Source organism: Mus musculus, chromosome 10 (assembly GCF_000001635.26).
Source record: "Mus musculus strain C57BL/6J chromosome 10, GRCm38.p6 C57BL/6J".
Taxonomy (NCBI): Eukaryota; Metazoa; Chordata; class Mammalia; order Rodentia; family Muridae; genus Mus; species Mus musculus.
In genome coordinates this window covers 117,040,238-117,068,004 of record NC_000076.6, presented here as the reverse complement: position 1 = coordinate 117,068,004, position 27,767 = coordinate 117,040,238, and the positions used below count along the sequence as shown (strand labels likewise).

The 27,767-nt window shown below is 45.7% G+C and overlaps 2 protein-coding genes and 1 long non-coding RNA gene across 5 annotated transcripts; 1 reads left to right on the top strand and 2 right to left on the bottom strand.

The window, feature by feature from the left end:
• Positions 1–4,152: 4,152 nt before the first annotated feature.
• Cct2 (chaperonin containing Tcp1, subunit 2 (beta)) lies at positions 4,153–17,008 on the top strand. Of its 2 annotated transcripts, none has more exons than NM_007636.3 (16): positions 4,153–4,299; positions 4,955–5,029; positions 5,123–5,188; positions 5,869–5,980; positions 6,424–6,500; positions 6,595–6,707; positions 7,155–7,357; positions 9,807–9,907; positions 10,087–10,214; positions 10,728–10,831; positions 11,846–11,965; positions 12,770–12,898; positions 13,025–13,128; positions 13,866–13,965; positions 14,848–14,989; positions 16,729–17,008. In NM_007636.3, exons 1-16 carry the CDS (start codon positions 4,297–4,299, stop codon positions 16,757–16,759), a joined length of 1,608 nt encoding a protein of 535 aa, NP_031662.2. In that variant the 5' UTR covers positions 4,153–4,296; the 3' UTR covers positions 16,760–17,008. The 2 variants fall into 2 exon arrangements, with proteins under 2 accessions (NP_031662.2, NP_001345696.1); NM_001358767.1 differs by lacking the exon at positions 4,153–4,299 and adding an exon at positions 4,630–4,845.
• A 4,228-nt stretch (positions 17,009–21,236) lies between these two features.
• Positions 21,237–22,664, bottom strand: Lrrc10 (leucine rich repeat containing 10). The gene has a single exon (NM_146242.2). The coding sequence runs from the start codon at positions 22,580–22,582 to the stop codon at positions 21,758–21,760; it is 825 nt and encodes a 274-aa protein (NP_666354.1). The 5' UTR covers positions 22,583–22,664; the 3' UTR covers positions 21,237–21,757.
• Positions 22,665–23,319: 655 nt separating this feature from the next.
• On the bottom strand, positions 23,320–25,765 carry Gm10747. Of its 2 annotated transcripts, none has more exons than XR_872056.2 (3): positions 25,145–25,765; positions 24,210–24,449; positions 23,320–23,867 (listed from the first exon to the last, which is right to left on the bottom strand). It is a non-coding gene; the product is annotated as a predicted gene 10747 (long non-coding RNA). The 2 variants fall into 2 exon arrangements; XR_001779646.2 differs by having other exon boundaries at positions 24,210–25,259; positions 25,484–25,765.
• Positions 25,766–27,767: the final 2,002 nt, after the last annotated feature.

Genomic DNA, 27,767 nt, shown 5'->3' with positions numbered 1-27,767 from the left:
GGCAATTGAGAGCTGCCAGATAGGGGTGCTGAAAACCAAACTCCTGCACCAGGAACCAGCATGTGTAACCGCTGAGCCAGCTTAGCCATTTAAAGACCATCCTGGCTGGGGCCGGTGAGATGGCTCAGCGGGAAAGAACACTGGCTGCTCTTCCAGAGGTCCTGAGTTCAATTCCCAGCAACCACATGGGGGCTCACAACCATCTACAAAAAGATCTAATGCCCTCTTCTGACATAGATGTATATGCAGACAGAGTACTCCTACATTTAAAATTGATGATGACGATGACAATGACGACAACAATGATGATGATGATCCTGGCTAATCTTGTAGGCTGCCTGCCCCCATTGGCAGACTGTTAAGCATCCTGTATGGTGAATGATGTGACAGTTTAGTGTCTAACAGTAAGAATCCAAGTAGGTGTTGATTCTGGATCCTAATCCCCTACGATAGTATTAAGAAAGTTCTTGAGGAAAGTCTCATTAACTGTGTTCTGGTTGTTGTTTGTTACTTCAGTTAGTTATATCTCTCCATATAGCAGTTTTCAACCCATGGGTCATGAGGGTTGAACAACCTTTTCACACGGCTCTCCTAAGATCGTCAGAAAATGCAGATTTTTACATTATGATTCATAACAATAAAACTGATCTTATGGCTGGGGTCACCACCACATGAGGAACTGTAGTGAAGGGTTGCAGCATGAGGAGGGCTGAGAAGCACTGCTCTAGACAATGTGACTCTCTTCTTTTCCCCAAGTCACTTATCAAATATACTTCATTCCAAGTACATCAACTGCAGGAGCAGTGTTTTCCAAACACACTGGAATTCCAGCTAAGCTACAGAGAGCTTGCTGTAGCCCAGGCACCCGCCCACTAAGCAATGTAGTCTTGCTTTTGTGAAATACATATTCTGATTACATCCGTTTCATACACCAGGAAATTGAGGCACAGACGTAATGTAGCTAGGGGCAGTCACTTAACAGAATTCACCAAAGGAATTCCAACCATAGGCAAGAAAGACTGAGGGCGGCGGGACAGGGAGAGGGCGTCATAAGACAGGATAAAGAGCCAAGAGAACCCGAGGAGGAGTAACAAATGAGAGGAATAAGCAAGGGTGGCCCCTGGACCCTGCAACATTCCCGGTTCAAAAATGCTACACAAGTTATAAAATGCTTAGAGACAAACATTTGGGGTGGGGGGTGTAAGATGACACATTCAGCCAGTGGGACTTTTGGAAATAGCTTTCAGTCAGTCAACTCAGAACATTTGGAGCTTAGTTCCAAGTGAAGGGAGGGGCAGAGGAGGAAGAGACCAAAGATGCAGGGGAGAAGACAGTCTCTAGAGCCCCCTTCCAGGGGACTGACTCCTGAGTGCCACTCAGCTCAGAGCTACAGGATGGCAGGTCTGTCTCTCTGTTCTATTCCAAAGCCTTTATGTTCACCTACTCTTCTAAAATCTGATAGGGAGGGGACACTGGTAACCCTTCACCCACAGTCTAAGTTTGCCTGCCACCCACTGAACACTATATACTTTGTGCATAATGAAAGCAGCCTTTTAAAATGTGCAGGTATGTTAGCTTCTTAGTGTGATTGCTCCTAAATACCACCTTGGATCTGCTCATGAAAATGCTGTTCAGGAGGCAGAAGCAGGCCAATAACTATGAGTTCAAGACCAGCCTGGTCTACAGAGCTAGTTCCAGGACAGCCAGGGCTACACAGAGAAACCCTGTCTCGAAAAAAACGGAAAAAAAAAAAAGACTGTTGTAGGCTCTGTGGACCCATACACTGTAAAAACGTTTGATAGGGGGCTGAGAGGATAATTCGGTGGTTAAGAGCCCTTGCTGCTCTTGGAAGAAACTGAGTTAAATTCCCAGCAACAGGGTTGGATTGCTTACCCCTCCGGCTCCAGAGGATCTGATGCCCTCTTTTGACCTCCGCCAGCACCTACATGCACATGGAGATTTCACAGAGAGAAATAAAAGTTAAGAAACAGGCTCCGTGGGTAAAGGCGTTTGCTGTTGAGCTTGACAACCTGAGTTCAGGGCCCGGGAGCTGTGATGGCAGGACAAAACTGGTTTCTCCAAGTTGTCCTCTGGCATTTACATGTCTACACATACACATGCACACATAATTAGTTTTAAGTGCTTAAGACTTTATAAGCAGTTGATAACTAGATTTGACTCTCCATAGCTTGCCAACTCAATATAAATTAGTTTACTATATCTAAGGGTAAAAATAACTAAAAATGGAAAATGACTGAGTGTCGGCAAGTATCAGAAATATAAGTACTTGCTAAGTGATCAGAGAGATAAATGCTACCTACCAGTGGATAAAAGGAAAACTAACATTCTTTTTTTAAGCACGAGAGCTTTGCCTTAGGTGTCAAGAGTAAAGAGAAAAAAATATTTTCTGTTTTTGTTTTTTTTTGGTGTTTTTGAGACAGGGTTTCTCTGTGTAGTCCTGGCTGTCCTGGAACTCACTTTGTAGACCAGGCTGGCCTCGAACTCAGAAATCTGCCTGCCTCTGCCTCCCGAGTGCTGGGATTAAAGGCGTGTGCCACCACGCCCGGCAAAAATTAATATTTTCTAAAGAATTATTTATGTGTGTGAGTACACTGTCGCTGTCTTCAGACACACCAGAAAAGGGCATGGGATCCCATTACAGATGTTTGTGAGTCACCACGTGGTTGCTGGGAATTGAACTCGACCTCTGGAAGAGCAGTCAGTTCTCTTAACCCTCGGCCATCTCTCCAATTCCAAGAGAAATCTTTTAAAAAATGATTTATGTAATATATATATATATATATATATATATATATATATATATATATATGAATGAGTGCTCTATCTGCATGTATACCTGCATGCCAGAAGAGGGCATTAGATGGTTGTGAGTCTCCATGGAGTTTCTGGGAATTGAACTCTGCACCCCAGGAAGAGCAGCCACTGCTCTTAACCGCTGAGCCATCTCGCTAGCGCCGAGAAAACTTTTTTTTTTTTTTTGCATTAGTTTTGGGGCTTTTCCCTAGACTATGTATGTTTTAACCATTTCTCTCTTTTTTTAAAAGATTATTTATGTGAGTACACTGTAGCTGTACAGATGGTTGCGAGCCTTCTTGGGAATAGAATTTTTAGGACCTCAGCTTGCTCTGGTCAACTCCACTCAGTTCCTGCTCGCTCTGAGCCAAAGATTTATTTATTATTATACATAAGTACACTGTAGCTGACTCTTCAGACGCACCAGAGGAGGGCATCAGATCTCATTACAGGTGGTTGTGAGCCAACCTATGGTTGCTGGGATTTGAACTCAGGACCTTCGGAAGAGCCATCAGTGCTCTTAACTGCTAAGCCATCTCGCCAGCCCGAGAAAACTAATTTTTTTAAAGGTTTTATTTATTTATTATTTATATGAGTATACTGTAGCTGTCTTCAGACACACCAGAAGAGGGCATCAGATCCCATTACAGATGGCTGTGAGCCACCATGTGGTTACTGGGAATTGAACTCAGGACCTCTGGAAGAGCAGTCAGTGCTCTTAACCGCTGAGCCATAGCTCCAGCTCCCGAGAAAACTATTTTTGATAAACTGGAATATTTAGGACTTGATCTCTGCTTTGAAGTCATGTAAGTTATATTAGGGTGCCCCCCCCCCCCCCCGAGAAAACAAATGAAGCTGAGGTAGGGCAGAAGCAGCATCCCAGAATGGCCAGCCTGGGTCCACAACGTGAGTTCCGAGCTAAGCCAGAGCTACACAGTCAGATCATGTCTGAAAGATTAAATGAAGACTCCTTTATAAAAAAATCATTTAGTAATCTATTGATAAATAACTTTCCCAAAGGAAAAAATAAGCACGAAAATGGGAATGGTTGCCTCCAGGAAGGGTAAATAATAGAAATGATTAGTGTGCAACACTTGAAAATGTACGTCTGACCTTAAAACAAATTTTGAAAGATTATATTTTAAAAATATATGTCAGCAGGAACTTGGTTTCCGCGGCAACCCGCGCGGTACATTGTCTCTTTGTTCTCTAGTTCTATTCTAAAGCAGCCCGCCCCTGGCCCCGCCCCTAGCCCCGCCCACAGCTCAATGATTTCCGCCACCAACTGAGGTCCCGCCCCTTCTCCAGCGAGCCGCTACGCTTCCGGCCCAGCCCGCCACGCAGGAGGCGGAAACCCGTGCGTCCGGCTCCGCCCCCCGCGGCGGAGCGTGTCGTCACTTCCGCCTTTCTCTCTTTCCCCGGCCTGGCTTCCCGGCGCGGATTGTGAGGGGTTCTCTCCTCTACGCGGAATCCGTCGGAACCATGGTGAGCCTAGCTTTCGGCCAAGGACTTAGGCTCCCTGCTCCGCCCCGCTGTGTCCTGCCGCCCCGCTGGTCCTCTTGTCTAACCGGAGTCGCAGGCTCCGAGCGGCCGCCTCCTGGCCCCTCCGCACATGGCTCGGGCCGGGCATGAGGCCTGCGTGGGACCGGGTGACCGAGCTCTCCGCGCGGGACGGGAAGGGGGAACGCACACTAAGTCAGCATCTCTTTGTAAGATCAGGGCTGTTTCTCGGCTAGGGGACCTTGGCGACCCCCGGTCCTCACCCCAAGTGAAGAAGTTTCTAGCAGGACCTGCTGGCTCCGCCCTCTTCGGGGCGGGGCTGGAAGGGCGAGTGGCCGTGCTTGCCTGCGGAAGATGGAGGGTAGCTAGGTAGCTATGTTGGTCCGTGCTCGACCGGCCCAATGTTGCCTTTAGTTTTGCCATTCAGACCAGTGGGTCGGTGTGATGATTTATTCCTGGCGCCCATATGAGCGTCCCTCTCCCCATTTAAGTAAATACCCCACTCCCAGGACGGATTCCTGAAATTAGATGGTAAACCAATTTTCCTTTAGATAATCTACTTCCCGATCTAGTGAGAGGCCCTGGACGGGTGTTAACGAGTACTGGCATTCAAACGGCGTGTGTTGGCTTCCTCTCTTAGGCTTCCCTTTCCCTCGCACCTGTTAATATCTTCAAGGCTGGAGCTGATGAAGAGAGGGCCGAGACAGCTCGCCTGGTAAGCCCGTCTGTTGCTTTTAAATGATAAAATCCAACGCTTTGTGAGGGTAAATTCTGACCGCCTTTTCTGATTTTTCTTTTATAATTTAAGTCGTCGTTTATCGGTGCCATCGCCATTGGAGACTTGGTGAAGAGCACTTTGGGACCGAAGGGCATGGTAAGAAAGATAGGGAATTTTTAGAAGTTTCTTTTGTTTGTTTCTAATTTTGCTTTCCTGCGGTCTTGCGTAGTAGTGGCTGGCCAAAATTTTAATAATGGTTTAAAGCCTTTGGTGTAAATGTAGATAGTAACAATGTTCTTATTTATGTTTTTTAATCTAAAACTTACAAATTATAAACCGTTCTCCTGTGTTACCATCCCCAATCTCACATCCCTCTCCAGTGGCAGCAAGTGTTACCATTTACAAAACTTGCTGGTATTTTTCTTTTCTTTTTTCTTTTTTTCTTTTTCTTTTTTAGATTTATTTATTATTATATCTAAGTACACTGTAGCTGGTATTTTTCTGTTCACTTATAGGTAAGTTTATCATGTTACATATTTTTGCAACACATTTTTAAAGTAACATACTGTTTTTTGTTTATGTGTATCTGCTTTTAGTGTGTTTAACTGTCATATAGTGTTCTGGGATATTTGTTTCCATTGCTGTCTTGTGACAGTGTAGCAGAGCTAGTTTGTATTGCCTGTATGTCTAAGCTTTTTACACATTGAGGTTTGGTTGTAGGATACATGCATAGAAAACATTTAGTAGCCAACTAACTATCCAGAGGTTTTGGTATCTGCATGTATTCTTGAAGAAGTACTTAGACCTTAATTTGACAGAAATATATTTCTTTTCAGGACAAAATTCTCCTAAGCAGTGGACGAGACGCCGCTCTGATGGTGACCAACGACGGTGCTACCATTCTCAAGAACATTGGTGTGGACAACCCCGCAGCAAAGGTTCTAGTTGGTGAGTATAAGATTTGCTTGTTGTTATTTTCCAATAATTTATTCCCTGATAGGCTGTCAGCTACTTAAGTGATGGCCATTGGCATTTATCGCTAGTCAGATGAGTGTCAGAAGTATCATTGTTACCCATAGTCCACGGGGGGCTGCTGCCACCACAATTTTTAAATGGTACAACTCAGTCTGGCTGAACTGCCAAGTCCAAGTGGGCCCTTTCTTGGTGAGTTCTCTTGCTGTCATAATGTGACAAAAGGCCTAACTTGGTGAGACAGAAAAAGATTAGGGGTTAATTTACATGAACTCGTGAGGCACATTCAAGCTAAAGTATTTAACGGTTAAAGGTCTTCCAAAATTTTGTCAGGTGCATATTACTAATGGAGTTTACGCTTGTTGTGGAAGTTTTAAGAGAATTTAGTAATGTGGAGAAATAATTTCACTTTTTCCTAGATATGTCAAGGGTTCAAGATGATGAAGTTGGTGATGGCACTACCTCTGTTACTGTCTTAGCCGCAGAGCTGCTCCGGGTAAGAGTGCCTGACGCTTCCACCTTAGTATGGGGACTGTGGTTTGAGCAACAGTGGAATCCTTTCTTTCTTTTGTGTATCTGTTTATTGGCAGGAAGCAGAATCTTTAATTGCAAAAAAGATACATCCACAGACCATCATCTCAGGTTGGAGAGAAGCCACAAAGGCAGCAAGAGAGGCCCTGCTGAGCTCCGCTGTGGATCATGGGTTGGTGTACCGCAATCCCGTGGTGGGAAAGTCTAATCTAGAGAACCGTGAGAAACACATGTGACCATTACCTCGATACACTTTGTCTTCCCTCACAGCTAAAACACAGGCCGCCCTCCTATGAACCTTTATTCTTGGGAAGGTTTAGCTTTATGATGTAGGACACTTGTTACTCGAGATATTTCTAGACGTGGAATTGCTGAGTCTAAAAGAATACACATGTTTAGTTTACTTCTACATTACCAAATAAACCACCAGAAATTAATTCTGTTTGTGCTGAGGGACAACACTGAGTGGGCCTGGGCTTAGGGCTCACCGAGTTTGGTGCTTTGATGGGAAAGACGGGATCCCATTGTTCACTTGTTCCTAGTAAATCTTTAAGAAGTCAAGGATACTCAGTGGATAATTTTAATAACAAGCATGTCTTCTTCTGTTTGGTTTTATTAGTTCTGATGAAGCCAGATTCTGGCAGGACTTAATGAACATTGCAGGAACGACATTGTCCTCAAAGCTCCTTACTCACCACAAGGACCACTTTACTAAACTGGCCGTGGAAGCGGTTCTCAGACTGAAAGGCTCTGGCAACCTGGAGGCGATTCATGTCATCAAGAAACTAGGTGGGAGTCTGGCAGACTCCTATCTAGATGAAGGTATGTGTGTATGCCGGAACGTACCCATTGATCTCCACCCTGACACTACTGAGGCAGAGAGCTTGTCTTTAAGGACCACTTGGCTGCTTGGGCCATTGTAACAATTTGTCCTGTTGCGGTCTGTGTGCTTCATCTTCAACACCGCTGAGCATTGTTTGCTTTCTAGATTTCAAACAGGAAGTCTCTGCTAATAACAGAAATTACAGCTTTACCAAAAGCTGTTCCCAAATGCTTTTTCAGGATTATATGTGTTTTCCCTAAGTCAAATTAGCAGGTTGTTGTAGATAAAGGAATTTTTGTCTGATATTTTATTGGCATTTGTGTAAAATTTTAGACTTGTTCTCTTAAGTGTTTTGGCAACATATGTGCACTACATGCATAAGTGGTGCCCATGGAGGTCAGAAGAAGGAACCAGAACCCTTGGCACTGTAGTCAAGATGGCTGTGAAGCCACCATTTGGTGGAACGTACCCATTGATCTCCACCCTGACACTACAGAGGCAGAGAGCTTGTCTTTAAGGACCACTTCAGGAAGAGCAGCAAGTAGAATCTCTTCAGGCCTTGTTGTTTTTTAAGGTAGTCTTGTGTAGCTAGCGAGTGTGTGTGTGCGTGTGCATGCGTGTGCGTGCTCGCACGCAGCCAAGGATGCCCTTAGTCTTCTGTCCCTTCTGCTGCTCTCCCAGGCTGTGATTATGCAGTACTGGGGGATCCATCTCGGGCTTTGTGAATGCTAAGTAATTATCTTTTAACTGAGCCACATTGTTAGCCCCAGGAACATTTTCTTTTGCGTGTCCAAGGTTATTTTAATCATGTGCATGTTTGGTCTGTGTATGGGTATGTGCATGCCAGTGGCCAGAAGTAGCAGCTCCACTCTGGTGGTTACAGGCTGGTGCGAGCCCCCAGTGAGAGTGCTGGGAGCCAGACTCAGGTCTCTGCAGTAGTAAGCACTCTTAACATCTGAGCCATCTCTCCAGCTTTTTTTTTGTTGTCGTTTTGAGAAAAAAATATTTCCAAAGTTATGTGATTAATGTATGAGTACATTGTAGCTGTACATATGGTTGTGAGCCTTCATGTGGTTGTTGGGTATTGAATTTAGGACCACTGGTCACTCTGGTCAGCCCTGCTCGCTCAGGCCCAAAGATTTATTTATTATTATATCTAAGTACACTGTAGCTGTCTTCAGCTGCACCAGAAGAGGGCGATCTCATTATGGGTGGTTGTGAGCCACCATGTGGTTGCTGGGATTTGAACTTAGGACCTTCAGAGGAGCAGTCAGTTCCCTTAACTACTGAGCCATCTCTCCAGCCCATCTTAAAGGGTTTTAAAAAGAATCAAGTTGTGCTTTGTAAGCTTGTGTCTACAGTGATTTGGAATCCTGGCTTTTATGTGTGTCCTGTGCCATTTACTTACGGAGTTGTGAAAATATTTTGGTTCCGTTGATCTGCAAGGTCTCTCTAATGTTTCTAGTGGTCTGCCAAGTAGGGCAGCCTTGTAACAGAGGCTCATACTGCTGTGTGTGTGCGCTCTATGCCAGGAATTGTAGTGGAACCTCGATCCTGTAGCTGTTCTAATCATCTGCTAAGTGATGGCAAGCTGAATAGAGCAGAAAGCCCAAGGTAGGGTTACTGAGCCAAACGTTTGTCATGTGTCTTAAGCCAGTGCAGATGTCAGTACCAGGTCATGTGATGGCAGCAGATCAGCACGGCTAGAAATGGCATCTCTCCTTGAGTTGTGCATGATTTATATGTGAGCATCTGGTCGACCCCAGCCATAGCCTAAGGGCAAGAGCAGGATTGGGAGCAGGTTTATGTAGTTGTGTTGTTTTTGTGTTGTCCAAGGTGGTTCCATTTTCCTAGCTGTCTTGTTTATTTTAGTGAGGCTGGGTCTCTGTTATGTTGCCCTGGTGGTCCTGAAACTTGCTGTGTAGAACAGGTGACCCTGTCTCTGATTTCCAGTTCTCACTGCTAGTTTTGCTGGTTTTAAGCTAGTAAAAGTGAACTTAAATGTGTTTACATTGTGAGCTGTAGCCTCTGATCTGGTGTGTGTGTGTGTGTGTGTGTGTGGGTGTGTGTGGGTGTGTGTGTGTGAGTGTGTGTGTGTGGGTGGGTGTGTGTGGGTGGGTGTGTGTGGGTGTGTGGGTGTGGGTGTGTGTGTGGGTGTGTGTGTGTGGGTGTGTGTGTGGGTGTGGGTGTGTGTGTGTGTGTAACAAAAGTTTCAGGGTGATGTGGTTTGTGTCTGTACTGATGCTGTAGCGTTGCCTGTGTGTATTCTCTTTTTTAGTTGTTTCTTTGCTTTATTAAGTTTATGGGTCCTTTGCTATGTGTATGCCTGGTGCCCGTGGAGCACAGGATCCCCCAGAACTGGAGTTACTGAGGGTTGTCAGCCAGCACGTGCTGTGCAGGTTTACTAATGCATCCTTAAGTTTATTACCATCTTTATGTTTGTTGTAGGTTTTCTTTTGGATAAAAAAATTGGAGTAAATCAACCAAAGAGAATTGAAAATGCTAAAATTCTTATTGCAAATACTGGGATGGATACAGACAAAATAAAGGTGCGTGGCTACATTTCTTGACAGGCTGTTGCTGGTGCTGTTAACGTAGGAGTCAGTTACACCAAGCAGATGAGACACCTATATACACTTTGAAGCGTATGTTCGTAGAAACGCTGAAGTACGTACGGTGTATTTTAAGAGGAGTGAACCTTACACTGCCTTTATGTCTTCAATCTTAGATATTTGGCTCTCGGGTAAGAGTTGATTCCACAGCAAAGGTTGCAGAGATAGAACATGCAGAAAAGGAGAAGATGAAGGAGAAAGTTGAACGTATTCTTAAGCATGGAATAAATTGCTTTATTAACAGGTGTGTAACCTAAAGTTACTTTTTTCTCATAAAAATTGTATTTCCTATCAAGTTACTTATTGTTAGAAACTGCTGCACACGGTTTTACTTAAGATTGCAGAGTGTGGCAGTTCCTCCAGGCTGCTGCTCGGAGGACTGTTAGCTTCCGGGCAGGTCTCTGTGTTCTAAGGTTCCTCGGTCCTTTATTTTCACTGTCCTCAGCCTCACACGGAGTGCTTGCTGTGGATGGAGTAAGGCTAACATCATGCAAAGCCCCATGAGTGTTAACAGTGAGGTAACAGTGATCTAATGGAGGTGACGCCAGACAGGTAGAACATACTGGGGATTCAGTTATGGAGGTCAGGACAACGTGTGGGATTGCAGTCTCTATCGTTTGAGACTCAAGGATTGAGCATAGATAGTGAGGCTGGATTTTTTATTTCCGGTGAAGTAAAAGTGCTTGCAGGTTTGTGTTGTAATGTAATTCAGCTTGACAAGGAGCCATTTTGAGCATAACATGTATTTTATTTTCAGACAGTTAATTTATAATTACCCTGAACAACTCTTCGGCGCTGCTGGCGTCATGGCTATTGAGCATGCGGATTTCGCAGGTGTGGAGCGCCTCGCTCTTGTCACAGGTATGGAAAATGCATACCTTAGGAAGTGCAGTTTCCAGTACGTTACTGTGCAGTGCACTGAGAATAGGAAGAACCCCCTTAAAGAGTTGAGAGTATATACTTTGAGTTAGGCCTTTAATTTCCTTACATTGTTTGAAGACTTAGATTGATTGATTGATTGTGCATGTGGATATGTGCCCTGCTTCACCAGTGGAGATCGTAGCACTAATGTTTTCCTCTTCCTGTGTGGGTCCTGGGTCTCAGCTCAGGTTCGAACTACCTTGCTGGCTCCTCTATACCATTACAGGCAATTCTCTCTGTACTTGAGTTTCTCAGATTTTTGGGTGTGGAGTGTAGTGATTGACTGTGTATGATGAAATGACATAGGGTAGGACCCAAGTCTAAATATGAAATACATTTCTGTCAGATGTGTATACTCACGCAGAGAGATTGTCAGATGTGTATACTCACACAGAGAGGTCGTCAGATGTGTATACTCACACAGAAATGGTTTACGCAGCGCTTTTGGTTGATATGCAGTTTTACTGGCCTTTCACCTGGGCCATTTTCATTCTTACAGATGCACATTTGGGGTTTCCGTTTAGGAATGCTTAAAGTGTATGCCAGATTTTACGCGCACGCACACACATGTGTGCATGCACACACCACACGGTTTGCCATGACTCTAGAGTGATGTTTCAAGACAGTCCATTCTTTCTCACAGAATAAAGACTTTACTTTCTGGGCATGAGCAAATCTGAGCTTAAAAGAAGAGTCTCGAGTATTAAATCTTAAGTTAAACCTTAGTTTGTTTTGCTGAATGCTTAGCTCCTTATGCCCCGTGTGAGGTAAAGTCAGTGACCTTTAATGACGACATCGTGCCCTTCAGAGCGGGTCAAGTATGTACCTTGTGCTTGATTTGACATATCTTTTCTAAGTTTCTAATTTACAAAATTACGGTAAAACTATTTAAATGAGTGAATCAATTCTGTAACAGCCTCAAACCCACAGATGTGTTTCCGGTGATGTTCGCAGGTGGTGAGATTGCCTCTACCTTTGATCACCCAGAACTTGTGAAGCTTGGAAGTTGCAAACTTATTGAAGAAGTTATGATCGGGGAAGATAAACTCATTCACTTTTCTGGGGTTGCCCTTGGTGAGTGACTGTAAATCTTGGCTTAAGGACCTAAGTCCTTGCCGACCTCTGGAAGTGGGAAAAAAGTTGTAGGACTGGAGAGATGGCTCAGCGGTTAAGGACCTCTGGTTCTGAGTTCAAATCCCAGTGACCACAAGGTGGCTCACAACCATCTGTATGAGCTCTGATGCCCTCTTCTGGTATGAAGTCAGCGGCAGTGTACTCATACTACATAAAGTGAAACTTTTTTTTTTAAGGTTTCTATAGCACTGAAATAGATATCCTATAGATAGATACCCTATAGATAGATACCCTATAGATAGATATCCTATAGGTTGTCGAGATGGCTCTGAGTGGAAGTGCTTGAAACTTGAAGACCTTAGTTCCCTTTCTGGGACCCTCATGGTAGGAGGAGAGAGCCAACTCTCACCTTGGACTTCCATGCATATATGCACCCACGCACATACATGCATGACTAAGGATTATTAAGTGGACTGGATATATGTGTCTTATGAGGGCAAATATAAATTTTTTTTAATTAGGTATTTTCTTCATTTACAAATATAAATTTTGAGAGAGCCTATTTTATGTTCTGTTTCAGTGTCTTAAAGTCAGGTTGATACTTGCTGCCTTTTGAAATGTGTACATTTAGCATAGAATTTTTTTCTTCATCACTCAGAACATTTATGAACATGGATTTTTGCAGAGAAGCATTGCTACCAAAGCCCAAGACTAGTCGAGTCGTTACTTACTAAGTCGTTACTTGGAGTGCAGATGATGCTGTGGTGAGTGGCTAGACGGTCACTGATTGACGTTTCTCCTTAGGTGAGGCATGCACCATTGTGCTTCGTGGTGCCACTCAGCAAATTCTGGATGAAGCTGAACGATCTCTGCATGATGCTCTTTGTGTTCTTGCTCAGACTGTAAAAGATCCTAGAACAGTTTACGGGGGAGGTAAGCATTTCAAGAATGTTACATACTTTGTTTCTTGACAGTAGGTCCGACTTAGATGTGAACATCTTGGCTTTTATAGAAACAGAGACGGCAGAGTGCATAACAAGTTCTGGGTTACATTTGTAGGCTGCTCTGAGATGCTGATGGCCCATGCTGTGACACAGCTTGCCAACAGAACCCCAGGAAAAGAAGCTGTAGCAATGGAGTCGTTTGCAAAAGCCCTGAGAATGGTAAGCTATGAAGAGAGAGGTGAACATACATTTCATGGGCTTGATTTTAAACTGAATATATTTTTGTGTCCTAGAGAAAAATTTTTCTCTTTGCCTTTACAAAACTACAGTAGTCCACAATGTTTTATATTTTGATTCTACATTTTATACGTAATCATGAATCATTATTAAGAAACAAACAGCCAAGCAGGGTGTGGTGGCACACGCCTTTAATCCCAGCACTCGGGAGGCAGAGGCAGGTGGATTTCTGAGTTCGAGACCAGCCTGGTGGTCTACAGAGTGAGTTCCAGGACAGCCAGGGCTACACAGAGAAACCCTGTTTCGGAAAAAACAAACAAACAAACAAACCAGACAGCCAGGCATGGTCTTTACCTATAATCCCAGCACTTGAGGTTGAAGCCAGATGTGAGACCAGCCCTGTCTGTAAGAGCTTGTCTTTAAGAAGAGCAACAGGAAGCAGGCTTTCCCTGTAATTCAGCTGTCTCTCTAGGTTAGAGGCAGTGTGGTCCTTGGTGGTTATTCATCACTTTGTTTTTTTTTTTTTTAAGTATAGAATAGAGTTTATTCTGGGCATAGGGAGGGGAGTTAAGAGGGAGAGAAAAGTGGGGAGATGGAGAGAGTAGAGAAGTAGAGTCCAGCTATGACCACATGGAGGGAAGGGGAAGGGAATCGGTGGAGAGGGGGGAGCAAGGGGCAAGCGGCAAGAGTGAGAGTTGTTTGTCCCTTTCATGTTGCAGTTGCCGACCATCATAGCCGACAATGCGGGCTATGACAGTGCAGATCTGGTGGCACAGCTCCGAGCTGCTCACAGTGAAGGCCATATAACTGCTGGACTGGGTAAGAGACAAATGGACTTCTGCAGCCACTTTGGAAAGTAGTTTTCTTCAATTAGAAATAAGTCACACATACATCCACTTTGTATGTCTGTATGGACACGCACATAATGCACTGGGGTCCCACCCCCTTCCCTTTTTCTTTTCACACCTTTTCTCCTTCACTGAACCCTTTGTTCCCAGGTCCCTGTCCTGCTCACGCGGGCTATAGGCACCTTATCCAGGCTGTACCCTGAGGAATAAGATTCATCCTTCCCCAGTAGCCCTAGCAGCTTTTCCGTGAGGATGGGATCTTAGGAGCCCCTTTCTCCCCAGGATGGAATGTTAATGTGCCTAGCTGTGTGCAGGTGGCCACTGCTGCTGACGTCACGGGTGCACTGGGCATCTCAGGTCCAGAAGGCAGCATGCCAGAGCACTCCTTCACCCCTTAGGTTCCTTCTACCCTGTTCTGTGGTGCTCTCAGAGACCTGGTTAGGGCCGCGCACTCGGGCATTCGCTTCCTGGACTTGGGCCCGTTACCAGACTCCCCATGGACTCTGCCCACTGCAGGCAGCCCTGCCCCATGCGTCTACACAAAACCCCTTAAAAGCACTTGTGTGGGCTCATTGTCATTTTGTTTAGTTTCAAGACTGGCTGTCCTGGAACTCATTCTGTAAACTAGGCTGGCCTTGAACTCGGAGATTAGCCTGCCTCTGCCGCCCCAGTGCTGGGATTAAAGGTGTGTGACTCCACTGCCAGGCCTAACAATTTTTCTTGCCAGTTTTTTCTTAAAATAGTGCTTTTGTAGATGGATCTAGCTAAATCAGGCAGTGAGATGCAGTAACAGCTTTAGTTTTATTATGAGTTATTAGGAATGTTTTAATGCCTTTAATAACTACCTTTTCAGATATGAAGGAAGGTACCATCGGCGATATGGCAGTACTGGGTATAACAGAGAGTTTTCAAGTGAAGCGACAGGTTCTTCTGAGTGCGGCTGAAGCAGCAGAGGTGATCCTGCGAGTGGACAACATTATCAAAGCAGCACCAAGGTACCAGAGTGCTCGTGCTCCTAGGGAAACACAGGCCGGAGTCCAGGGAGCTTGATAATTGTGTATAATGGGACAGTTCCGTCTTAGTAGACGGTTACACAAACTATCTAAAGTAAGTAGTCGTAGTTCTTAGAAAGGCATAGGAGGAAACTGGTTTGGGTAGCCAGGGGCACACTCATACTGGAAGGGTTAAAGAGCCAGGCTTCTGAAGGTCAGGTATCAGGGAGCGTGTGGGTATCTGGTGGTTTTACCAGGATGAGTCAGGCCGCTTGCTTTCCTGGATATCCTTATAGGTGCGTGTGTGCCTGACCTGGTGGGTCTGTTGTTGGAGATGGTCTTGCTGTGTAACTGGGGCTGCCTTCCAGTTCAGAACCCTCTTCCCTGAGCTTGCAGTGCTGAGGCGGCAGGCGCCCCGCACGTGGCTCACAAACATGCTCAAGGCTCCTTTCCACGTTCACGCTGTAGAAGGTGACTTTAAATTCTCTTGAAGATGCGTTTACACAGACTCGGTTAAATGAAGCGCATCAGCCGGTTTCACATGGCTGTGACAGAAGAAGGCTGTGTTTGGGTTCACAGGTTTAGTTGTGTCAGTTCATACTGCCTTGGGGTGGCACAGTTGCCAGTGAGGGAACGTGAGCCCAGGGTGCCAAGGGAAAGAACTGGGAAGATAATGGGTTACTTAGAAGCCAAGCCTCCCCAGCATTGGTTTGGCTTGCAGTGGTTGTGGAGTGTGGGGGATAAATTTGATCCTGTAGTAGGTTCAGAAGAGAGAGAAACCTCAAAGTACAGTTTCTCTCAGAAAGGGAAACGTGAGGTACAGATTGCATGTTCTGTGAGTGAGCAGAGACGGCGGCCATTAGAGGAAGCCTGAATATCCAAGTGGAAGATTGTCAGAGGCAGGTTTAAAATTCTGTAAACTTGAAACTTCTGAGAGTTCCTGGGGATGCTCGCTAATTGCCCCTGCATCTTACATACCATGGATTTTTAAAAATCTCACTTTTTTCCCACACTGTATAATTCTAAAATGTATCTTTTACACATAGACACATACATCATACATATATAAACATTGTTTAAAAGCATTTTACAAAATATAAAGTTAAAAGTTCACTGATGGCCTGTCGTCCCTTTGCTCCAGCTTCTCCTGTCTCTGTCACTTGTGTGTCACTGGACAGTGAGGGGTGATTGTCAGCATGCTGTGCTCTCTCCTCACTCTAGCTTAGCCGTGGGCAACCTGAGTAGGTTGAAATCCAGGACCCCTGAGTCGTTCTTTGGCTTTGGTGTAATGTGAATTTGGTAAACTTTCCTAATCCTTACATTATTCAAAATCATGCCGTAAACCACGTGTGGTAGTGCATTCCTTAGAGGCTGCGGCAGGATGCTTGCAAGTTCAAGTCTAGTCTTAGGGTGTGTGGTAAGATGTGACCTTCACAAGATGGAAAGAAAGCAAAAACCAGGCTAGCCTGTTTTGGGAAGTGTATTGTTTATCGAGTAGCTGTTTGGGTCAGGCACTGCGAACTGCTGAGTACAGGCCTGCACACTGCTGAATTGTCCTGTGTCCTCCTAATAGTGACAGTGATTGTGTGGTGTTCCGTCCTCATGGGAAGTGGGCCTGCAGTGACTACTGAGACAGAGGTTCTCGCCGTATTTGTAGTCAATGAAAATATAGTTGAAACCATACTTGTCATTGTTTACTTTTCCTTAATAGTGTGGGTTGTTTTTTTTTTTTCCCCTTACAGGAAACGTGTCCCCGATCACCACCCCTGTTAAGCATTCCCATTTGCTGATGAACTCTGGGCCAGTTCATAGCAAAGTTGTACTTGGAAGACTTCAACCTTTAAAGAAGACTGGTGGAATTGACCTGTCCATGATAGCCTTAAGTTTGAACATTAGCTGACCTTCTGTGTTAAACATGGGTCTAATTTATTTACTGTTTCATTTTCCATACAATTCAGTTGATTTACAAGTTCATTTCTCATACTGTGTATTAAAATAAAAATCCAGTTACTTAGCCCTTAATGTCTTACTGATCTGTATATATCCTGTTTGAAATTACTCACGGAAGCAGTCGTACCTCTGTAGAGTTGTTTCAGCCTAATCAATTACTGACTTTACCGTTTAATAAAGTAATTATCTTAGTTATGCATACACACACACACACACACAGTCAGGCATAGCTTTTACTGAACATTAATTTGGAGTAGAAGTACTGTAAGGTAGAGTTCTGACTTAGTTTAATATGAGTACCCCTTATTACATTAGACAACCTTTTTATTTCTGAAGTAACGTTTAACCATCCACAGCTCTCTCTCTGGTGCCTTAATAGGGTAGCATTTTCCTATCCTAAGTGTGAGTGTTAGATGTCATAACTGTCTTGTTAGGGTTTTTTGTTTTGGTAAACAGGAAATGAGCATAGGTATGTATTAGGTTTAATTTACAGTTGACACAGATGTGGAAGTTAATCAGAATATTGAAGCGTGCACAGAATTGAAGAGCTCTCAAAGGCTTAGGTGTTTTATTGGCTGCCAGGGCAACAGGCTGCCGTCATGGGGGGCAGAGGGATAGGAAGTGACTCAGTCAGTGATGTGCTCGCCACATAAGTGTGAGGGCCTGAGCTTGGACCCCTAGCACATGATACACACCTGACTCCAGCACTGGAAAGGCTAAGTGGTTACTAGTCACAGCTAGCCTGGTTACATAGGTGGGCTTCAGGGTCAGTGAGAAGTAGCCTGGTTTTTTGTTTTTTTTAGATATATGTGCATGAGTGTTTGCCTGTATGTTCCTGGTGCCTGAAGTCAGAAGACGGCCTGGGAGTCCTTGAAATGAGTTACAAGTGGTTGTCAACCACCATGCAGATGCTGGGAACTGAGCCTAGTTTCTCTGAGAGCACTAGTCACTTAGTCATCTCTCTAGCCTCTCTCTATTTTAATACCAGGAATTTATTAGGGGTAGGCAGGATGGTTCAGTGGTCAAAGGTGCTTGTCTGACCTCCATGTGTGAGAGGTGGCCAGACCCAAACCCCAAATAAATACATGTAAAAAAATACAAATTGGTACTTCAAAGAGCTGTTAATGACACGTTAGTGTCAGTGCATAGAAAATACAGGATTCTAGGATCCAGTAGGCTGCACTGGTCTCTCATGGGGCTGACTCCCACGAGGACTGGGCTGCCACTGTTTAACTTGGGAGATGTTGACAGGGTGTGGGAGGGAACCTCTTCCTGATTCTCACAGCAACTTCTGGGTTCTGATTTCTTTTTTCTTTTTTAAGATTTATTTTTAAATGTGGGGTGGGCATTTGTACTTGAGGTACAGCTGTCCTGGGAAGCCAGAGGAGTTGGGTCCCCCCCCCCCAGGAGCTAAAGTTACAGGTGGTTGGTTGACTTGGGTCTGGGAACCACACTTAGTCCCCTTAACCACTGAGTGTTTCCAGCAGCAGTTTCTACATATGTGACCGGTTTCCTCCATGGCTGTTGAAGTGGATTTGAGCTGTACTTCCCTGTGAACTCGACCCTAAGGATCAGAGTTTGCTGCTATTGTTACTGTCTCCATTCCTGTGCCCTTTATCCTCTTCAGTCATACTCTGTTTAAAACCCGCCAGTGCACTCACATGTGGTAAATCCAGATGCGTTACCTTGCTAGGTTCCTGTGGGTGCATTTTAATGTCTTCATAAGTGGGAACTTTCTGTAGATCACAATTGTTAGAGAACTTTAAAACTCCCAGCATGAACAATAAGGGAGACAGGATTTAGAGTCCTGCCTTTAGTTTATGAAGCTGAGGATGGAACCCAGACTCACAGGTTAGTAAGTGGCAGAGGTGGGGACTGAGTCCAGATAGCTAGGAGGGGGGCTTCCCTCCGCCATGGTACTGCAGAGTTCTCTGATGCCTGTGGCCTGTGCTTTTAAGGTGTTTTCAACTTATTTTGACTTCAAGACAAAAGCCATGCCCCTCCCTAACCCCTGAGTTTGAGACTGACTTAGCTGTGCCTTAGCCTCCTGAGTGCTGGCGTTACAGGTATGTGCTAGTCTTGGCAAATCCCACCTATGGAGTACAAAATTACAATTTACAGTGGTATGCCACTTAGGGCAAAATAGAAAAGCTTGGTGGTCTATTTATTTCCCTAACAAATGCTAAAGATAAGTGGGTAGGCACGGTAGGAGTCTAAGCTTTGAGTTCAGCTGAGACATCATATTGAGGCTGTCTCAAAAGAAAACAAGTTAGCTGTGTCCTGGGGTTTTTATTGCTGCGATAAAACACATAACTCCATCCCCAAGGGAGGGAAGTCAGAGGAGAACCCGAAGCAGAAGCCATGGAGGAGTGGTGCTGGCCGGCTTTCTTCTCGTGGCTTCATTTACTTCCCTATAGTACCCAGGACCCGGGAGTGGTACCTTCCCTAGTGAACTGGGCTCCCCCACAGCAACTACTAATCAAGAGGATGCCACACAAGCTTGCCCACAGGCCCATCTGGTGGAGGCGTTTTCTCAGCTGAGGTTTCCTCTTCCCAAGCGATTTCTAGCTTGTGTCAAGTAAAAGCTGGTACGAGTCCATACTACTCATCTCTGATAACTGAGGAGAGGTCGGTAGGTAAGACCTGGCCTCCCTTCATCCCCACCTGGGATGGTCTGCAAGGGCCATCTTTCCTTCAGTGCTTTGGGTTTCCAGACTGAAAGTCCAGAAGAACAATAACTAACACTTGGTGCTTCAGCCTTTCTTCCTTATTTTGCTGATGAGATCTTGGTATCTCTAAGACCACCAGAAGATGGCTCTCAGCTTACAAACCCCTTTGGTAAACCTCTGTCCCCCCCAAATATTTACATTATAATTCATAACAGCAAAATAACTGTTGTTATGAAGTAGCAACAAAAATAATTTTATGGTTGGAGGGCACCACAACATGAACTGTACTAAAGGGTCGGAGCGTACGCAAGGTTGAGAACCACTGAATTGAAAGAAATGTAAATGCCGTCCGTATAAACGTGATTGAAAGCTTAAGAGTGGACACAATTATTTGGCAGCAAAAACAAAATAAATGTTGCAAGCTTACTGATTTAGAAAAAAAAAAAAAACAATTTGGCTATACTCCAAATGCTAGTGATCTATAAGAGCAGCTGCATACCCGATGGGAACCCTGGTCAGTTAGCTTCAACTCAAGGCTGTGGACTGCAGCTTATGCCGGAGAAGACAGACCTGTTCATCTTGAGATGGAAGACTGGGCAAAAAAGCAACTTGTAAACTGCTATAGCAGAAGTGTCCTTGGAAGGCAAATTCTTGTTTGCAAATTGCATTTAGAATCAGTTGAGTATGGCTTCAGTTACCTGAAAAAGAATAGACAAAAAAACAAAACACAAAAAAACAAAAAAAAAAAACAACAACAAAAAATAACAACAACAAAAACCATTCTAGCAATCTAGTAGGAATATGCACGCGTAGCTGTAAGGAGAAATCTGTCCCTATGGGTATAAACTACTCCATTTAATGACTAAAGGCGTCCTTGGCGGTCTGATCACTGGGCTGCCGATGTTCTGCACCAGAGAGGTGGTGACAGGGTTTTGTGACACTCCAGGACCTCCTCTGACTTAGCCAGCAGTATTTCTGAAAGGATTCTGATATTCCAGAACTGGGCTCGTGAAGGTCCGTCCTCCCATGGTTCTTTATAAAACCTCAGTATGGTTTGTCTTAGTTAAGATGACAATTTTTGCCCTGGTGTTTTGAAACGGTTATTCATATACAGACAATAATTTAGGATTTATGCACTTGTGATACATTCTTCCCTAAATAACGGCCAAAATACCTACGTTTGTAGACAGTCAACAGACCCTATGAACAAAAACCCGAACAAATTATGATTATTGGTCTCAGCCAAGATAAAAGCTGAGACCTCCACTTCAAACTCAGACACTTGTTTTAGGTGAACTGATTTTTACATTCTACCTTTAACAAAGTGTGACTCTCGGGAGGCATGGCTCTGTTCTGGGGGGCAGCCTGCCCTCACCCTAGGAATCAGGAGGCTGTCTCGAGGAAGAAAGGCTTGGCTTTTCAGATGACAGTAAACTGAGCGGACTTTAGGTCAAACCTTACGAGGGAAAACGAGTGGAACCGGCTTGAACCACTGGGAAGTTGGAAGGCAGAGCTTCAGGGAAAGACTTCTTTGTGGCATTTACAGCAGGGGCTAAAGTGCGGGGGGGGGGGGGGGGGGGGGGGGGGGAGGGGCTCAGGCTGTGTGACCACAGCTTTGTTTTTTTTATTTTCCTTCGAATCAAGACTGATTGGGTAGAGTTGTCCCTTTCAGGAACCAAATTAGTAACAGCAGTACATTGGTACTATGCAGAAGTTCTCGGGAAGGAAAGAGGCATGAGAGCTAGAGAGAGCTAGAGACAGGCCACTGAGCAGCTGGTGGCGTTGTTTTCTTTATTTTAACAAATACAGTCTTTGAAGCACTCACCAGCCTTGTGACCAGCTACTCCTGCGTGGTGGAAGAGTGCTGTGGCTGGTCTTGTTCTTTGGTGTTTCAAAATAGCTCGTGTGAAGGAACTGCTTCTGGCACAGGAGTGACAGTCACCCTGGATTCCAGGCCAGCAACAGCACACACCTTCCCCCTAGGAAGAGGTGCTGGGGGCTGGAAATGTTTTCTTCGCCCTATTCCTTTACAGCATCTCACCTGGCTTTCTCTCCATCAGCCCTGGGATGAGCCAGGACCATCCCTTCCGCTCTAATGAGATGCCTTCGGAGCAGTGGGGTAACCTTTGAATTGGCCTTCAACCTCAGCTGTTCAAGAGCTGGAAGGAAGAAGGGGAGGAGGTGGCTCTTGATTCTCTTCCTTGGCCAGTGCGTACCGCCTAGCTTTTCTGGGGTCAGGCTCTGGTGTCTCCTCTGCCCATCTCCCAACACGGCGAACCCCTTTGCCCACCTTGGGGGCATTTCTGCAAGGATTGTGGTCATAGATGACCAGCTTCAGATTTGTCAAGTGGGCCAGGCTGGGGAAGTAGCGGATACTGTTCCGATCCACGTCGATCACCTCCAGAAAGGGCATGCGAAGCAGTACCGAGGGGAAGTCAGCTAGCTGATTGCCGGAGAGCCAGATGGTCCTGAGCTCGCGCAGGCGCCGGAGCTGGCCGGGTAGCAGACGTAGGGCGTTGGAACCGGCATGCAGGGTTTTAAGGAGACTCAGCTCACACACCACATCGGGCAGCCGGGTGAGGCAGTTGGATTCGAGCCACAGGGTCCGTAGGTTCTGGAGCAGGCTGAGCTCATCCGGGAGGTCACAGAGTTTGTTATTGCCCAGGTAGAGGATGCAGAGCTGTTTCAAGGTACACACCACCCGGGGGAGAGCTTTGAAGTTGTTGAAATCCAAGGCCAGGATCTGCAGGTTCTGCAGCTGTGCCAGGTCGGGAGGCAGGCTGTGAAGGTGGTTGTCGCTGAGGTAGAGCTTCACCAGCTCCGTGAAGGAGCACACGTGCAGTGGGAAGCGACGCAGCTGGCTCCCGCTCAGATCCACCATCCTGTCCAGGGGCATCTCCCGGAGGTCTCCCACCACATAACTCTGGCAGCGGTCGGTGGGGATGAAAGCCACGAAGGCCCGGATGGTGTTTCCCATGTGAAACGGGCTGCAAGGCGAGCCCCTGCCCACCAACTCTGTCAGGGAGTGGGCTGGCTGTGCTCACTGCTCGGGAACCCTTCTACCCTCTCTTTATAACCCGGAATTCGGTGACAAAAGCCAGTCACTTTGACAGAATAAAGTGCTCCTGATAGCAGCTTGAGTGTCTGGTGACAGGCCGGACAGGCAGGGTCTGGGACGTCCTGTCCAACTCACATATTTGTCTTTAATCACTTAAGCCCTGATCTCTTATCTACTCTCTCCTGATCTCCCGCCCCCCCCCCCCAAATTGAAAAAATACTGTGACAAAGGTGGAGAAGTAAAAATGAAAAACACCTATATTTGTACTATGTAGGTAAAACTGTAAATATTTGAATGCATAGTCATCTCCTTTGTGTTACAACTCACCTAACCCGAACAAGGCCCTGCTTCAATCCTGAGTGGGGCACAAAACAACAACAACCCGCTGCTAAGTTTTCCAGGATGCATCCTTCAAAGTGTTGCCAAAGGCCTACATCCTTTACAGATTTTCTCCAGTTCCAACAAGCCTTAACCAATATGTAATCAGAAGCAATGGCTTCTGATTTGTACAGTCTTGCTTTGTGTCCAGCTAGCGTCTTGCCACACTGTAAAAGGGTACATTTGAGCTGGAAGTGGAGTTCAGTGGTAGGGTGCTCGTATGGCAGAATTGAAGCCCTGGGGTCCGTCTCCATTTCTGCCAAAACGAACACACACACACACAAATCCTCTCTTTGACAAAGGACAAGAAGGAAGGCTGACTAGCCTTCAAAAGCATAGATTAATTAGAATGTAATTATTAATTAATTCATTAGAATGTAATGCACCCGGGGGGGGGGCACTTTCCAGAGGTGGGAACACTTTCCAGACCCATTTAAATGGCCATTAAAGCTCTGTACTTCTCGTCCATAATCGCGTCCAGTTGAGAAAAGCAACGATGAGCCAGACCGTTCCAAGAACGAGGGCCTCCAAGGTCTGGCTGCTGGGGGCTGGAGAGATGGCTCAAAGGTGGAGAGCGCGTGCTGCCCTTTGAGAGGACCCAGGTTCCACGCCAGCCCTCATATCCACGCCATATCCACGCCAGCCAGCCCTTGTATCTGATAGCTTACAACTGTCTTTAACGGCAGCTTTGGATGTGAGGTGTGGGGTGATGATCCAACATTGTCTTCTGGCCTCTGTGGGATCTTGCATGTTGTGTCCGGCCAGCAGATCATAGCCTGGGTTCTAGCTTGGAAAGGCATTCTGGAAACCTGGAAGAGAAGAGGGGCTAGGCGGCGAGAGAAAATGATGCAGCTAAGACAGGCATTCTGATCAAAGCTCAATTTTACTGTTCCGACACTCAGTTATGAAGGAAGGGGGAGGGGGCCCGATTCCCGCCAAATAATCTCGGAGTTCAGTAGCAGGGTGACCACGTGTGTGACTCCAAACAGCAAAGCGGCACGTTCCACCAGTGGGCGTGGCAGAACGATTGAGCGGGAAGCTCCACCCCTGAGCAAGCACACACACACACACACACACACACACACACACACACACACACACACACACAAATAAAGGTAACTATTAATTTAAAAATCTGTCTACTGGAAATGGATGCAGAAGTGCTTACTGTCTCCCAGATGTGGCTCTGTGCTGTACAGCAGGAAACAGGCTCCTCCCCCTCCTCCAGAGTCTTCCCCACTCACTGGCCAAATAATGTCACCTGGGGTGACTTTACAAGTCAGCAAAGTATGTGCAAATCACATGCTGAAACTGGCAGCACTTTGGGTCATCCCGGATGCCGAGTAAACTCTGGGACAGACGCTTCCCTCCTCACAGCCCCAGTGTCCCATTCAGCACCCCATGGAATCTGGGTAGGCGAAAAGTGAATTGACCAAGTTATGAGTCTCCTCCTTATAGTATTGTGTTAGACTATAGAGCTCCTCCTTATATTACCTTGTTATAGTATAGATCTCTTTGTATTACCCTGTTATAGTATAGATCTCTTTGTATTACCCTGTTATAGTATAGAGCTCCTTATATTACTGTGTTAGAGTACAGATCTCCTTATATTATTTTGTTAAGAGTATAGATCTCCTTATATTACCTTGTTAGAGTATAGATCTCCTTATATTACTGTGTTATAGATCTCCTTTATTACTGTGTTAGAGTATAGATCTCCTCCTTATATTACCTTATTAGAGTATAGATCTCCTTATATTACCTTGTTATAATCTAGATAACTGTTAAAGATAAACAGATAAGTCTATATAAATTGACTTGAGAAAATACTTGGAAGTCTGTAACAAAAAAAAAAAAAACCCAAGCAATGTTCAGACAATTCTATAATTTCCATCTATAAAAAATTATGCATACATCCTTGTGTGAGAGTAAATATTTTTGTTAAGAAGTAATGGTGACTGTTTACAAGAAATCTTCCTGGAGACCTGGGATGACATTAGGGGATGTTAACCACCCAGTCGCACTCTTTAGTGCCTTCAGAATTTTTTAAAAGGGCATTTATTATTTTAAAATTAAAACTTGGCTGGGCCTGATGGTGTATACCTGTAACCCTAGTCCTTGACACGTCGAGGCAGATGCCTTGCTGCGGACTTAAGGTCAGCCCAGACTACGTGGCAAGTTTCCAGCCAACTTGGTCTGCAGAGTGAGACCCCCCCATCTAAAAAACAAAACAAAGATAATAACAAAATAAAATGTAAAACTAGCCCAGAAAACAAAGAACCTGGCCCACCAGCTTGCTTGCTGTTTGGGAAAGAGCAGCCTGACTTGGTGGGAAGAGTCGCCAGGCTCCGTTTCCAACAGCTACCCTGTGACAGACCCAGCAGAGCCACAGGCAGGAGCATCCAGGACAGCGAGTGGCCCTCGGAACCTGTCACCACTCACTTCCTACTCACGGAACTGTGACCGAAGCTGGTAGTTTCCGGCCTCGCTAGGCTTTGAATGTCAAGGGCTGTTATCTTGGGTCCTCTCCTTGCTTTGTGTATTTGTGTTATTATAATAAGTCGTCTCTGGACAGAGCGCTCGCGCGGTCTTACCTCTATATTTAGCCTAGCCAGTGGTGACCACAAATGGTCATGAAGCAGCGCCCTCATTGTCCCTAGAAATGATAACAATAGAGGTATTGCTCCTGGCTGTTATTTACTGAGTACCTGCTAAGTGCTAAACCCAGTGCCACATACTTTGGTATAGCATATAAAATTCTTAGACATAGATTAAGTGTTTTACGCCGTTTCTCATACGAGGGACAAGTGGCTCAGAGAGCCTTTATAGTGACGTCACATACTCTTTGAACACCGGTTATGAACGGGCACAGGGAACCTGGTAGTTAACAATGGGGCCCCCATGCCACTGAGGATACCATTTCACCCCAGCAGGGGCAGGGAATGCTCCGGGGTTGGAAAAGTAGAGTATTTCCTTAATCCTTGTTCCAACACACAGGACTTCCCGTCAGCACTTTACCAACAGCCCCACTCCAACCCCCAAGTGATGGTGGGTAGTTGAGCTCAAGTCTCATGATTTGGAAGTAATTTTCTGCTGACTTGTGTCTCTGACCCATGATACTCCTTGCTGCCCGGGCCCCTGGCCGTCTCTTCTGCAGAGGTGGGCTTTACCTTAGCTCTCTTCCGCGTCTCTGTATCCCTAGCAGCTGAACCGGGGCGCAGAGGGAGGAGTCATTTGTCCTTGTCCCACCCTAGGCGCTCCCTAAATATAAGGTGAGTTAAATGTAAGGTGAGTTGTGTGCCTACAGCTAAAAAAGAACTACAAGTGCCCAGAACTGGCCTGGGGTTCCCCTTTCCTCCCGTGACTGCCTGATCCTGCCAGCTGATGTCTCTTTCTGTATCGATGTGATTATTGTGAACAGTCTATTCTAAGATGGAATGTGTGCTGCTCCCCACAGCTGGGACCCGAGAGGTATTCTGAACATTCATGCAGTGTGAAAAGGTCTTCACTGGGAGGTTAATGATGAAGAATCCAGCCACATTCAGAGCCATCACTGTATTAGTGATAGAAGTACAACTCACACAGGAATGAACTCATCAGCTGTCAGTATAAACACCACCAGCAAAGACTGAAACCAGAGCCATCCGTCAAAACAGCTCCTGACAGAGTGGTATTTAGTTAACCTGATCCCATGATTTTGTTTGTTTGTTTGGTATATTATATTATATTATTTTTTTGAGACAGGGTTGCTCTGTGTAGTCCTGGCTGTCCTGGAACTCTCCCTGTTGTTTAGGCTACCCTCGAACTCACAGAGATCCACCTGCCTCTGCCTCTGCCTCTCTGCCTCTGCCTCTCTGCCTCTGCCTCTGCCTCTGCCTCTCTGCCTCTGCCTCTGCCTCTGCCTCTGCCTCTCTGCCTCTGCCTCTGCCTCTGCCTCTGCCTCTGCCTCTGCCTCTCTGCCTCTGCCTCTGCCTCTGCCTCTGCCTCTCTCTCTGCCTCTGCCTCTCTGCCTCTGCCTCTGCCTCTGCCTCTGCCTCTGCCTCTGTCTCTGCCTCTGCCTCTCTGCCTCTGCCTCTGCCTCTGCCTCTGCCTCTGCCTCTGCCTCTCTGCCTCTGCCTCTGCCTCTGCCTCTGCCTCTGCCTCTGCCTCTGCCTCTGCCTCTGCCTCTGCCTCTGCCTCTCTCTGCCTCTCTCTGCCTCTCTCTGCCTCTCTGCCTCTCTGCCTCTCTGCCTCTGCCTCGAGTGCTGGGGTTAAAGGCGTTCGTCACCGCTACCTGTTTGATTCCACGATTTTAAAAGTTAAAAAAAAAAAAAAGAATTTCTGTTTTTACTATATTTTGTAAATTAGATTTTGATGAGTTCAGAGGGATACTACCATACTCTGTTCACAAGCTGCAGTCACAAGGTGGCGGTAGAGTTTAGTATTGAAAGCAACAAAGACTGCTGCTAAAGAGAGGACCTTGAGTCTATCTGCTGACTTCCTCCTCCTCCTCCTCCTCCTCCTCCTCCTCCTTCTCCTCCTCCTCTTCCTCTTCCTCCTCCTCCTCTTCCCTCTTCCATTTTTTGGATTCACAAACTTTATTGGCTCAACAATAAACAGCTAAGGAAACATTACCACCCTTGGAAAACAGACCTTGTGTGTTTCTTCGAGAGCAGTTGAATACTTGGTTTATTTGACTGGTTTTGGCACAGAATTATGATTGCTGTATACCCTGGAGCAAAATGCC